The sequence below is a fragment of the Mustela erminea genome, chromosome 13 (assembly GCF_009829155.1).
Source record: "Mustela erminea isolate mMusErm1 chromosome 13, mMusErm1.Pri, whole genome shotgun sequence".
NCBI classification, from domain to species: Eukaryota; Metazoa; Chordata; class Mammalia; order Carnivora; family Mustelidae; genus Mustela; species Mustela erminea.
In genome coordinates this window covers 38375285-38390201 of record NC_045626.1, presented here as the reverse complement: position 1 = coordinate 38390201, position 14917 = coordinate 38375285, and the positions used below count along the sequence as shown (strand labels likewise).

The 14917-nt window shown below is 37.2% G+C and overlaps 1 protein-coding gene across 10 annotated transcripts in view; it reads left to right on the top strand.

Annotated features, from left to right (window-relative positions):
- Window positions 1-14917, top strand: part of ASXL3 (ASXL transcriptional regulator 3) — a 183707-nt gene that overhangs the window by 19616 nt on the left and 149174 nt on the right. For 3 of the 10 annotated variants that reach the window (XM_032310801.1, XM_032310804.1, XM_032310803.1), the window contains one exon: window positions 12448-12530. In XM_032310801.1, coding sequence (XP_032166692.1) covers window positions 12448-12530 — 83 coding nt within the window. Of the gene's footprint in view, window positions 1-10295; window positions 10418-12446; window positions 12531-14917 lie in introns of those variants that run through there. The other 7 variants (XM_032310805.1, XM_032310806.1, XM_032310809.1 and 4 more) reach the window with 4 other exon arrangements.

The window sequence follows — 14917 nt, the reverse complement described above, 5'->3', positions numbered from 1 at the left end:
TTCATTAGCCAGGTTTCTATTCAGTGCCTACCTTGTGCCAGGTACTAGCAATAAAGGAATGGCCAAATAAAATAACATAAAATAATACCACAATGATTTTCACTACTTGCCTAGAATCTGAATTATAAGAAAACTGTCAGAAATGGGGTAGGCAAAGGTTATTTCTATACAGCCTAATTAGCATTTTGAATGAATATGAACAAGGCATATGGCCTGGTCTCCTTTCTTTTATTTTAAATCCATTTCTAAGTAAATTAGCTGTTTGCCACCTTCCCTCCCTGACTATAGTAAACCAGGGGATAGGTGTCTCTAGAGATGGTGATGACATGTTTTATTGTATTTCATTTTGGTGTGTGTGTGTGCTTGGTAAATATTTGTTAAATCAATGAATTATTGAGGAGGTGATGTTGTTGTCTAACTATAGTCCAGAGAAAAGGGTGACTATTAACTGTGACAAAGCAAGCATCATTGTCTTTGTCATTCTTCAACATTTAAGTGGTCAGGATCAAATAATTCCATATAACAAAGTCATTTTCCACAATTATCTCAAGATATATTTTGCAACTAATTCCTTCTGGCAGCTACAGCTGGATGCTGTGTCATTTCAGACGAGTCTGGGAGAATAACACTGAAGAATTTTCTTGACTCAGATTGAATGATGAGTAATCCTTGCTTTGGAAAAAATTCAATATATCTCTATTTTGTTTTCTCCACTGTGCTGTACAGTATGAGGTATATAACTGTTTCTGTTGCTGCTTGAGTATTCATTTTTATTTTTTTTTGAAACGGATTTTTAAATTATTTATTAAATACTATGTAATTTAAATAATGCAGGCATAAATTATATAAATGGCATAATGTAGAGATTAATATACAATTTAAAAAGGATGAAAGTAATTTGTGCTTCTAAATATGCAAATATTTAAAAAGTATAACATTTCCTCCTTGAACTTTTGCTTTTCTATCCCTCTCCAGAGTAACAATTGGTAATTGTTGGAATATTTTTATGTGGGTATGGACAACACATACATTTGAATACATGCTTTTCCTATACATACTGTTCTTCAGCCTGCTTATTTTTACTCGTCACTTTATGGACATCTTCCTCTGTCAGTGCATATTTTCTTTGAGATGGTGGTGTATTTTATGATATGTGTGTGTCTTCATTTATTTAACTATCCCCCTCTTAGATTAGCTTTTTTTTAAAAAAAAAATTTTCAAATAATACTTCATTGAACCTGTGGGATAGGCTGTAGATTTCTGTAAGAAAAATTCCTAAAGGTGAACAAATGGGACCTCCTACTTTTTACATTTTAATAGTACTGCCAAATTACCCTCCAAGTAAGTTGGCACCATTTACTACAAGATGGTATATTGGGACAGTGAAGCAGTTGGAGACTGAAGGCATGGGTTTGGGTCCCAGGTTGGCTTCTTACTTAGGGATCACTTAGTAGAGGGGAAGTAATGTGTCTGTGTCTCAGTCCTCTCTATAACATTAATACCTACCTTGACAGGTAGTTGTAAGAATTAAATATGTCAGCATAATTCAAGTTCTTGCAAAATGACCTAACATGTTTCTATTACAGAATGCTTTCTAGTGTTATGCACATACTACCTTCTATTATTAACATAAGCACCTTGTAAAAATTTCCAAGATACAGAAATTTGGGTTCTCAACCGATTGCTGCTTCAGAATGTTATCTTGAGGAGAATGCTGGCTTTGTCCATAGGTCTCCATGTAGACAGGTTTTTAGTTTCCCATGTGTGGGCAAAAATACACATGAAGATCCTTAATTTTCATAATACTGTATTTTCCCATCTACAAGTCTGGTTTTTAGAATTACTATATCCATAATAATAGAATATAAATAAACTTTAAGTTTGTTAGAGTATATAATCCTAATTTAATTATATTGGACCTTGGGAAGACTATCTACTTGGATTATTTTACATAATTATTCTCAATTTTTATGTTTATATTTTTATGAGAGGTTCCATGACAAAATTTTATAACTGTCCTTTGCTTGTTTTTGTGACACTGTCATTGAAGATCTTGTTCATAACCCCAATGCCACTATATGAATTTCCATAGGAGAAAATTCTCTTACTTAAGAAATAGGAAAATCTTTATCAGCTCTGATAAGCTAATATTTCCTTCATTCAGTCCAAAGGAGTTTTCCCCTGCATTTTAGCTGCCATGAAATTAGCATGATATAATAGATCAGCGTGGTAGCACCTTTATTACTGGGCATGATTTTTCAGTTTTCTCAGTTTTGAAATATTTCATTACATTTTTCTCCTTTAAAATACAGAAGGGGGCACCTGGGTGGCTCAGTGGGTTAAAGCCTCTGCCTTCGGCTCAGGTCATGATCTCAGGGTCCTGGGATCCAGTCCCTCATCGGGCTCTCTGCTCTGCAGGGAGCCTGCTTCCCTCTCTCTCTGCCTGCCTCTCTGCCTACTTGTGATCTCTGTCTGTCAAGTAAATAAATAATATCTTTTAAAAAAATAGTACAGAAAAAAAAGTAGTGCAGATTTTCTTAAGAAGGTGTGATAAAATAACACAGAAGTTATCTCCACTGTATTTTAAATGAAACATGAAATGATGAGATGTGACTTTGATGACAAGACACTGAAAGAACCTGCAGATACGAGGAGAAGGGCTGCTGATAATCATGTGGAAGATCACGGGGACAGGGGAGTAATTGTCTAAGTATTGAACTACCGGGGTTCTAATCTTGGCTTTACTACTTTGTAGCTGTGTGACTTTGGGAGAATTAAATAAACTCCTTTGCACCTTAGTTACCTCATCTTGTCATAAAATGAGGGTGACAATAGTCCCTAAATGATAAGGAGGTTGCTGTGAGGATTAAGTGAGTTTATATACATGTTAGAATAATGCCTGATGCAGAGTCACTGCTGTGTGTTGGTTGTTGTTATTATAGAAAGAGATAGAAGAAAGTGTTTGGAATCACAGATTATTGAGCTTTATCTCCACTCTCAGGGAAATTCTAGAGCATACTATTAAGCAGATGACTCTAAGCATTTAGATATGGAAGTAGTGATCCCTGGAAGGCATTATGGATTCTCTAAGTTAATTCCTGTCAAACTAAATTAATTTATTTTTGATAGGATTATTAGAGTTACATATCAGGAGGATGCTCCTGTTGGAGCTAAATTTCAGCCAGTCATTTGAAGTATAATTAAATGAATTTTTAGAAGATTGAAGATCTATAGCTGAGCGCATTGATTGGCTAATCGGGATGCATCTGAAGGAAGACTCTAGCAGCAGCCACACTGTTGGGGCTTTGTTTTCCATGGCTTTGTTCAGCTCTGCCCTGAGTAACTTGAAGGAAACATCAAAGTCATAACTGTCAAATGTGCGGGTATCACAAAGTGCAAAGGGAAACTGGACAGTCGAACAAGAGAATGATGATTCCAAAAGAACTTTATAAAGTAGGACAAACAATCTTCATCGAAAAAGGTGAAATTTGACTGAGATAAGTATTTTTCATATTTGCGGATACCACAAAGTTTACCTGGTACCTGGAATAAAAAGATATTTGGAAATGATAAGATTTCAGAGCGCATAAAAATGGACTGAAACAAACCCTAGTTGCATTGAACAAACATCCATTTACATCCAGTAAGTTTGGAAATCTATACCACAGAACTATGCATGTGATTTCAGAAATAAACGTTGAAAGTTCTGGAAGTTTTAGTTGGTTGACGGCCTGAGGACTGCTAAGAAAGAGCGAGTGTCATACTAGTTTGTATTAACATAATTATATGAGTTAGAAAAGGGAGGTAATAGTTTTACTATATTATGTTTCATTCAAATTATGTTTAGAGTAATTATTAATGGTATTTAGCTAAATTCATTCAATTATCATAATCCTGAAAGCATGTATTTTACAAGTGATGTTGGCAAACTCAAGAATGTTCAAGGGGTGTTTTGTGAGACAGTGTCTGCAAACCATTTTATGTGAGGATTGATGGAAGCAACTGAGGATCCGTTAGCCTCGAGATGAAAGAAGACTAGGACCTTAATAGTGTATTCAAACAAGTGGCAGCATATCATATGAATAAATGATTGGACCCCATTTTGTAAATTCATATAACACAATCACTTTACCTTAAGCTTTCATGTTAGGAAAGTGCTTGTAATTTAATATTAAATAATTGTCACATTCAAAGGCAAAAACTAGGACTACATAGTAGAAATCATAGGAAAGCAGAATTTTTACTTGATGCACAGAGAAAGCTTTTTAATAATTAGTGGGTTTTAAATATAGTACACTGCCTGCAGATTTCTGTGGGAGAAGTATTTCTTTCATTAAAGATATGTTTTACTTTCTAAAACAGTTTCATCTGTATCATCGTTTAAGTAGGTATTAATATTTTTCTTTTACCCTTTTTAGAATGTTGTAGAAATTCTGGATTTCTCTCACATTGTTTTTGCTTTCTGTTTTATATGTAATGACAAACTGTTTCAAAAGATTAGAAACTTAATGAGGTAGAACAAAGTTGCCAAAATCCACAGGAAATTAGCAGTCACCTCTCAGTCCCATAGAACTTTATCTACAAATTCAGGTAATGATCACTCTGAACTGTTCTAGGCCTCACAAAGCCATTTTTCTATTCTCAGCTGTGCTCTGTTTTATGAGGCTGTGCAATTAAATTAATCTTATGGACAGATTTTTTTTGATGGGTATTCAATAATCCTCTATTATAATTGTTTGAAAGTTTGTCTTGAAGTGTATGTGGCTGGAAACAAGTTGTTACTGTTAATATTCTATATTTTTACTTGAATTGTAACACAAGTATAGCAGGATAATTTGTCCCTGTACTGTGCTTTTCTTTCTGGGTAACACAGCAGTGTCTAGAATAGTGCCATATGGTCTAACCCTCCTTGTTAAACACAGATAAAAAGACTGTTGGATGCTGAAACTAGGCACAGTGTGTGCGGGTTTACCTGTGAACCCTGAGTAGAAGTCTGGCCATGCTCAGGTGATGAGGGGTGGCAGGAGGAGACTCGCCGTATTCATACAAGCTGGAGTGCAGTTTACACAGGAAATCTCAAAGAGACTACATCTAATGCCCATCTTTCTTTCTTTCTTTCTTTTTTTTTTTTAAATAGCTCTCCTCATTTTCTAGGATGTGCTCAGAGGGGTCCCCACCCCCAAGCCAACAGTGTTAACTAATGTTTATTAGCACATACTGCTCCAGGCAGTCATTTGGCGAATTGGAATAATAAGCACTTCACATTCATTATCTCATTTTGTCCTCACAGCATTTTTATAAACGAGGAAATGAGGAAACTGAGATCCAGGGAGGTTAAATATCTGAGCTCAGACAGCTAGTGAGTAGGGGCTCTTGGTTCATCTGATTGCAGCTCCCATAACCTCAGAGAGTGACTGGACACATCTCTCCAAATTAACTTGGCCTCTGTATTAGCCTGCTTGGTCATGCTGCAGCCTGGGGATGTGGACATGAATGAGGACCAAAGCCTTCAGTGTAGCAAGAATAGCATTAAGCAGATACTGCTAATTATCTATTTGACAGGTGCTACCAAGGGAAGGTACAGTTTAAACCATTATCTGAGAGTTCAAAGAAATATTTGATTGTTCTTAAGTGATAGATTGCTGAAGTGGGGATTATGAGGTAGATACTGTGTATAATATCTTGATTATAGACCTTCCATTTCTACACAACCCCTGTGCTCAGGAGGAGAAGCAATTTAAAGCTAAGTAGAAGAAGCAGAGTTCAGTGTCAGAAGGGCCAGACCCCCTCACTTACTGGCTGCTGGACCTCAGGGGCACTTGATCTTCCTGGAGGCTGCTGTTTCAGGGTGAAATAGTTTGATACCCTGATTCTCAAGGCTATCAAAACAAAATCCACATCTTTTAAGTCACACATTCATAAATACTATGGCAACATATAATTTCCCCCATAAAATGCATGCCGGTAGAATAGAAAAATTGTATTATGTTTAGACCCTTAACTAGCAGCCACATATGTTAGGAGCAGAGAACAGCCTAACTGAGCTGTAGATACCAGGCAGTCAGCAAAGTGCTGTCACTTTCTATGTGGTTGATTTCCTCGTCTGAATCCTGTCAGTGATCCCAATTCATGTTCCATCAGAATGACATGGACATTTGAGGTTTCTCAAGAATAGTGGAAGTAGGGAATGTTTAATATATGAATCCCTGAGTCTACTGTAATATGTGGAAAGCTCCTACAGACTTAGCACAGAATTGCCTAGCAAGTAGGAGCTATTCTTATTACATTTAAATTATCATCACCTGTATTATCATGTATACAAGTCCTGTCCTTCCACATACTAGCTTTTGATCTTGAAACAATTACTTCAACTTTGTGCATCGCTGAGAAAGTTAAGCCTGCGTCCTCAGTGCATCTCACCACATTGTTTTAAGGGTCAAATAAAATAATACATGTTGTATGAGAGCAAATAAACTGTGTTATGTGAAGGCACCCTTTAACCGTCCATAGCTATGTGATGGTTTATTGTTATAACCCTTAAGCCGTTTGCCTAAGGCCTGAGACCTTAAAGAGGTAAGCATTTCAACGAACTGCCAGCCAGGACTAAGGGAAGACAAGCTGGTGTTAGAAAAAGGGAGGGGGCTGGGTGCTCACATAGGATTCCACAAATGTAATCATATACCATGGACGCGTTTTCAAATTGTGGAAATCTCTTCCTTTTGCATTCTAAGAAGTAAGCTCAGAAAATTTTGTTTAGGACCTGAAGGGCCAAGATTTTACCCATTGGGTGAACATTGGTCCAGTATGTTTATCTTAGGGATACTGGAGATGACTTTTTTCTTTGAGAGACACCAGGGAAATCTGGAATGAGCCTTACGGTGTTCGGAACCTTTTATTTATTAGATTAAAATGTTTGAACCTAAAACATAGAGGAATACATTCTTAGCTTGGCCGGTGCCCTAAATGATACGGCAAACCTTCTCTGTTCTTAACTACATTACCATCCTTTCTTTGAAAGGCTTTTTGTTTTGTTTTGTTTTGTTATGTTATGTTTTTTTCCCCCGCCTTCTACTGGGACTTGTAGAAGTCTGGAGGAGGAGGTTTCTGGAATGAGTCTGTCTTGTCTCAAAGTAGCATGAGTCTAGATGTTTTTGAGATTGGTTCTGCGATAGTCTTATAAGTAGAGAAGGTGAAAGAAATCCAGTGGTGTATTTGGCAATTCTATACACGTGTTGAGGTCTTGTGAAAAATACAGGGGGGCTCCATTGCTTAGGAAGGTGGCTGATTGTACACAAACGTTGTATCCCTTGCCATGGAAATCCCGCTTTTTGGAGAGCCACGTTAAATCTGAAACCTCCTGGGGAGTAGCACTGCAGAAGAAAGGAGGGAAAGGAAGATTGAAGGGACTTTAGTGCATCAGGTGGAAGCATGAAAGGTGCAAAACACAGCTCTTAGAGAGTGAGAGTAAAGTGGACTCACAAATAGGGCTTGAACACAGGAGGGTGATTTGTTTTTACAAAGAAAGGAAGGGCATTTTATGTAAAGATTAAGCACTGTGACAGACCGATTTGTGTAGAAGAGACATTGATATCTGGCCAGTGGTTCTAATTACAGTCTTCCCTTGGCAAGGCAGTGCTGATCCTTGTAGCTGTGGATACTCTTTGCGAAACTTGGCAGTTTTGGGGACTTGTTTTTGAGGAAATAAGTGACAAAGCAACTTAATTTTCGGCAAATGATTTTTTTGAAAGGTACTAGATCAGTTTTTATCCAAAGTAAATAATATAGGAACGAGAAAGCACAGAAGTGTGGGAAAGGAGACCCAATTCATATTATTTATAGAAAATATGATTCTGCATTTCTATACTGTTAGAACTATTAAGAATTCAATTAGCTGTTCATATAGAGAGTAATTATCACAATTCAATGCCTGTGTATGTCTTAGCAATAAAATGTGAAAATATTATATGAGAAAGTGTATTCATAGTTGCAACTGAAAATATAAACAACAAAATGCTTATTACTGTTTATGAAACAAAACTTAAACACATGGAACACTGTGTAAATTGCTTAAAAATTTAATTAGATGTCTCATTTAATTCCAATCTAAATTTCATCTGGAAATATAAAGAAGTGAACAATTAAAAATTTAAGAAGGAATAATGAGAGCAGTGGTCGATCCAGATAGTGAAGTGTATTATAATATTAGAGCGATTTAAAACAGTGTGGTGCCATTTCAGCAGTTGAATGAAAGATCAGGGGATCTTTCAGGACCCTGGATGAGCCCCAGGGACAGTGGTTTACAGTTCAATTTTTAGACACCCTGAAAATTCCCAGAAGTGCCTTTGGCGATTAGAGGGAAGAAGTATGGAGGCTCTGCCCACTCTCCTCTCCTCCTTAACAAGGATAGAACTGTTTTTGTGCATTTTATATATTGGTTCCCACATTTATTTGGTTTCACATCCCAAAGAGTTTTCATTGCCCTAATATTAATATAGGGTAGAGAATGACTCACTAACCGTGACTGGCTTGTGAAACGAATAATAGTGGGGAATCTTGACATATTTATAGGTGGTGGGGCTTAAGTCAGTGTTTCACCTTGCTACAGAATGATGAGTTATAGATGAATTAAAAAGTAAAACCATAAAAAATACTTAAAATATTTCTACAAATATTTTACTTTTATTATATTTTATTGTTTTATTTTATTATTAATTTTATTATAATCAAATAATTATTTGCCTGATAAAAGGAATCTCTAAACCTAGCACAGAAGACAGAATGGAAAAAACTGATGGAGTTGTTCATGTGAAAATAGAAAACTTTACCTAAAATACCACCAAAAGAGCAACAACAACAAAAAAATATCTACTGTTTATTTACAAAATAATAAATATTATTTTACTATATGCAGAGATTTTTATACATTAATAAGGAAAACAGAAATATCCTGTGATAGCCCATTTGATATTCACTTGGAAAAAAAAAAACAAACTTTGTCCTCATTAGTATTTACAGAAGTATGATTAGAATAACAAATGAGCCATTACTTTCAGAAATAAGGTGGCAAATACTACTAAAAGATAAGCTGAATCTTGACAAAATTGTGGTAAGAGAGGCAGGTGGATATAAATTGTTAAAATGGTTTTGGAAGCAGTTGGCAAGAGACGTGACAGAGTTCACATCCTCTGAGTAAATAACACTCTAAGAAAGTTAACGTTCAATATATTCTTTGTTCAATTTTAAAAACAATATAATGTCTATCTTCAGTGAAGTGTCAATTAGATGTCCATTTTGAAGAATTCATATTGCATAGAGAAAATTAAGATAGCTAACAATATATGCATATACTTTATATAATTATATTAACTGATATGTATGGATAGGAAAAACTAGAGGCAAAACACAAAGATTAGCAGTGGTTAATATTCTTGTTTTTAGGTTTATGGGTACATTTTGTTTTCTATGACATAGGTATGAGTTCGTGTTTTTCCAATTTTTACTCTCCAAAAATAAAGTCATTTTAAATGGTTATTATCCATGGAAAACTTTAGAATTTCGTTTTCCATTTTGTCGCAATTAACATCATAATTGCCCAAGCCTGTTTCAACATGTTTTGATTTTCTGAAATATTTATTGGACCTATAAAATCTTACTGTGATAAAGAGTCTTAAAAATTGGGAGTTACCTTACTCTCTTCTGTGCTCTAATGCATCCTTGACCCCAGTTTCTAAAGAGGTAGGTACAAGATGGGAAACAAATCAGAGGAATGTGTTAAGATCTAAACAGGTATTACCTAACTGTGAAAACATATCCGAATATTATTTGTATTTGAAAACGTCAAGAAGGACCATTCGGAAAGTTTAATTTTGCGGGGCGTGTGGAACCGGTAACCCCTCCTAGCCAAGAGAGTGTTGGGGCAAAGGGCAGTTCCTCAGTCCGGGGTTTGGGCCTGGTAGCATAGTGTGCTGTCTCACTCTGACTGTGGTTCGTGCCCACTGTGGTGCTTGAGTATGGCTGCCCGTGCGTCTGATTCATGTCTACGCCATGTGTTGCATTATTTTGACGGTAATCAATGTTTTGTTCTGTGAAGGTAATCTCTCTCTCTTTTGTTCTGTTCATGTTCACACAGCTAGTTCAGTGAAGCTTGTTCACAACCAGGAACCTCTCCTTCTCTGTCTCCTTTCTCTGTCTTGCAGGAACTGAGGGTGGCTTCTGGTGTTTTGTGTGGCTTCATTTCCTTCCTGCCTCTCATCCACTTCATGATGTAATTCTTGGCACTTTTACTTCCTTTGTAGAGTAGGAAGTGATGTCATAGAGAAGGGGACAGGGCTATCCAAATTCTCTCAATTGCTGGGAGGAGCTGCCCAGGTGTGCTGAGGGGCCTGTACTCAGGAAGAGAAACAGGGAATCCTCCACAGTGAGTAACCCCACTTTTGAGTGCACCCAAATTTCCGTTAAAACGTTGCCCAGTACGCTGGAGTTTCCTCTTCGGCCCTTTCTAGATTTAATCAGTTTGCCTTTTGGACATTCCCAGTTCAGCTCAATTTCCTCCTTTCTCTCCCTTGCCCCCTCTCCCCCTCATTCTGCCATCCTGTGCCTCTCCCTGCCAGATTCCCTCTTCCTTGCTTGCTTACTTGTGTCTGTCTGTGTCTTTTGACCTTCTGCCCATATCTCTTATGAGAGACCATGAGTGTCCCCAGCATTGCCTGTCATTTGGGGTGATGCCCACCCTTTATATGGTCCATGCGCCCACAGCATCTCCTTTCAGTAATTCATAAGTACGCACCGTTCTACTTACAGTTCTCGCCTTTTTGTTTTCATGTCTATATCTTTCCCGCCTTTCTCTGTGATCTAATCTTCCCCCTTTTCAGCTCTAAGATGCAGTTTCCTTCTTGCCTTTTTTTTTTTTTTAACCAATATTTTTACACATTAGTCCTCTTCCCTATACAGCTGTGCCTATGTTTCTTTTTCCCCCTTCCCAGTTTTCAGGTGAGCTCTCCAGTGGCCTCCTCTGTGAGGACCACTTTCCTTCTTTCCTGTGGGCATACTTGTGCCATACCCTCTTTCTAGCGTAGCTCATATTGCTGGATGCTTTAAAGGACTTACCAACTATGGCTAAGGGACTGATCTGACTGGGAAGAATGGGAACATTTTCTGGGAACTAGAGAGAGGGGAGAACAGGAAATGGGCCCCGATGGTGAAGGCTGGAACAGGGCAGGCTGTAAGTCACTGGAGAACCTTGACAAATAGAACCTTTGCCAGTGCTGGCTGCGATTTGACCATGAAAGTTAGGTGGGATCACAGAGCTATTTTGAACAGATTCAGAAGGCTTTTCAATTTCTAGTTTTTTAAAGCGACCCTGTTAATAATTATGATTGTTCTAGTAAATAATCATAAGTTAGAACTCGATAATGTGCAGAAGCTCTGTACAGCATCTTCAAGTAGGTGTTGTCTACCCTTGGAGGAAGTCATTGTAAGGATGTGTGTAGACTTGGGTCTCATACCTGGAGGTAGCCCCTGTCTGTAGTCCGTGATGGTGAGCAGAGTGGACACTGTTGTTGATTGCCTTCCCTACATCCAATGAAATTCCTGGATAAATAAAGGAACTTGATTTCCAGGTCTGATGGTCTCATGCCTGTGGAAATAATGAGCCATGTCCCTCGCATTCCCCACACTTTGTTTAAAACAACTCCCTTGCACTCAAAAATAAGCAGGCCAGAAGGGGAGATAAAGAAAAATGGGACTCAGTTCATAAAACTGAGATGGGCTGAATGGGAAGAGGAAGGGGTTTACTTGAAATTAATTGAAAAAGGCAGAAGAAAGGAAACTGAGCTGAACTGGAACACACACTGTAATAACTTACTTGGGTTTTTGTATGCTTTTTTCTCCATTTTGGCCATGAAGGAATTTTTTCCCTCTCTCTCTCTCTCTCTCTCTTTTTTTTTTTTTTTTTAAATACAAAAGAGGTTGATCAAAATGTGAATCCAATGAAGGTATTTCTAACCAGCACTTTGTTCCCTGCTGTTGGTAGTGTCCAGGCTCAATGTTTCCAAGGTCCTGGAGATTTAGGAAACATTTTAATAGCCTGAAAATCTGTCTTTAACCATAAAATATTCGCAATTTTTAATAAAGGAAATTACAAACATTTATTAACTTTGTTTTCAGGTTTCACATTTTTTCTTTTTTTTTTGTTTTTTGTTTTGGTGTGTATGCCTTTGTGACCTTTTTTTGAAGAATGACCCCATGTTGCAGAAATTGCCATAAATGTCCAGAAAAGAATTGCATTCTCACTTTGGAAACCCAAACTGTGTGACGAAACCTTGTTTTGATATAACAGCCCCTTCCCCTTAAAAATTTTAAGGAAGCCTTGCATGATTCACACACATTTTTATTTTGTATGCTTCCATATAATAATCTAGGAATTTTATGTTTATTTTTATTTTTTAGGCACTAGAAAAACACCCCAATTCACCAATGACAGCAAAGCAGATATTGGAAGTCATTCAGAAAGAAGGGTTAAAAGAAACAAGGTCAGTATTCATTTTTACATTTTCTGTTTTCATTGCCACTAATTGCAAAGCAGTAGATGTATCTAGATTTTGATATTGTAGTTGATTGTGGATTCAGTAATTACCTGCAAATTCTTTTGTGATTGCCAAATATTTGGATGACCCAAGATTTCCTTGTAACTGCCTGTTGGCTTAATAAAATATATTAGACAGGTTAATATAGAATGTACTTTGTTAACAAAGAGCCTTGCTGCATGAATTAGCCCTTCATTGGAGTTACTCCTCTTTCTCTGTGTCTTGTAAGAGGAGCTTTTGTTTCTGAAAGTAAAGAGGAACACTTTTACAGGCTTAATAGATAGATCCCAGGTTATAAAGATTAGGTCACTCTGATAAAACGCAAAGTGCTAATAAACGTGGTTGAAAATTTAGTCGTCTTACATTTAGAAGTCCTCTGCTTGGAGTGTCATTACTCAGCTATTGAGCCTTTAAAAAATAACAATTTTATTGAGATATAATTCATATACCATAAAAGTCAAGCCTTTAAAAGGTATAACTCAGTGGTTTTTAGTATATTCACAGAGTTGTGCAGTCAACACCACTATCTAATTTCAGAACATTTTCATCACCCTGAACGAAAGTCCATCCCCCTTAAGCAGTCATTCCCCTTTCCCAACTCCTTCTACCCCCTGGTAACCATGATTCGGCTTTTTGTGTCTGTGAATTGACTGTTCTGGACATTTCATATAAGTGGAATTATACAATATGTAGCCTTTTGTGTCTAGCTTCTTTCACTTAGCAAAATGTTTTCAAGGTCCATCCGTGTTGTAGCATGAATCAGTATTTCATTCTTTTTTTTTTGTTGCCAAATAATATTCCATTTTATGGATATGTACTCCATTTTGTTTATCTATGATGAGCCTTTATTTAGTAATTAATTTTACAGTTTTGGCTTAAGCCACCAGTTGAGTGCCATATTGATATTACACAGGGAGAAAAAAGAAGTTTGTTACGAAATAAAATACATAGAGCTGTCATATGAGTGTGTAATCATCCATGTTACATAGAGCGAATTACTTTTGTATGAAGTTATCTACCTGTAAGCCATTTGAACATACAGTAGTTGCAGCTTTGTGAAAATCAGAGCTGCAGAGCTATCTTTAGGGTGTTTTTACTGATACTGAGATAGAACTGCTGAGAGAAAGGAAAATCCTCCTGAGGCCAACTTGTCCTAAAAAAATCAGTATCATCTGTAACCCCTCTTACTGTAAAGGGTAGATAACATCAGCTTCTCGCTGTTTAAAATGCATCCTTTGTAAGTCTCATCCACAAACATCACGATTTAGAGGGGTGTAAGACATCTGGCTCAAATTTTCATCTATGTGTTGGAGGCTTTTTCTCCCTGTTCTGAAGACACAGCCTAAGATAACGTAGCTACACCATTTGGAAGAGTCGTGTCCCCAGCAAACTGGTGGCCACAATGGGGAGAGAAGCCACTGACAGAGCTTAACAGCTCTGGTAAGGGTGATCTTGTTCTCTGAAGCTAGATGTCAGCATGAAGAGTTAGGGAGCAAAATGGGAACCCCTGAAATTAATTTTCTCCTTGCTGCCTGTCGAAAACCCTGAAAATATTTATGCCATTTAGAAAGCACTGGAAATGTTTGTGCAGCAGCCAAAAGAAAAGAGGAGGTAAAAAAAAAAAAAAAAAAAATCTAAGGATATCAACTCCTGTTGAATGTGGGCTCTGTGCCAGTGGAATCTGCCAATGTAGACATAAAAAGCATCTCCTGGAAGCAGACATTTGAAATTTGTTCATTACGATATTCTTCTCAACAAGAGTGACTGTGCTGCCATCACTTATGTACTCTGAGATATAAAATTCCTGTACCATGCCTCTGAACAGCATTTTAATTACACTTATTATTGTAACAGCATTATTTCCTATTTTTCAAAATGCTGGTCTTCCCGGAACGGTATATTAAAGGGCTTTACGCATATGTAGTTAACAAAACAAAACATGAAACAGCTTCTTTAAAGAATACTGAAGTGGAAAGACGTAACCTGCTATTTCTTGAATATAACCCTCCCTCTCTACCCCCTCCACCCAATTATTGTGTCCTTCCATAAGGAAAAAAACATGTTTGTTGTTACAAATACTGATGAGCCAGTATGGTAATATTGGATGTACCTGTGAGGAATTCACAAGTGGGATAAGAAAGGGAGCAGGCAAAGAAAGAGACCCTGGTTCTCCCTAAGTTCTATTCGGTAAAATCAGCTGTGCATCGAAGGACCTCAGACTACACATTTTCGTTTGTATTTCTTTCTGCTTTCTTTGAGTCCTCTCTCTCTTGCCAGTTGTGATCTGTTATTTATGGCCAGTGTGTCTGTGACCACTCTTCCCTTGCTTCCTG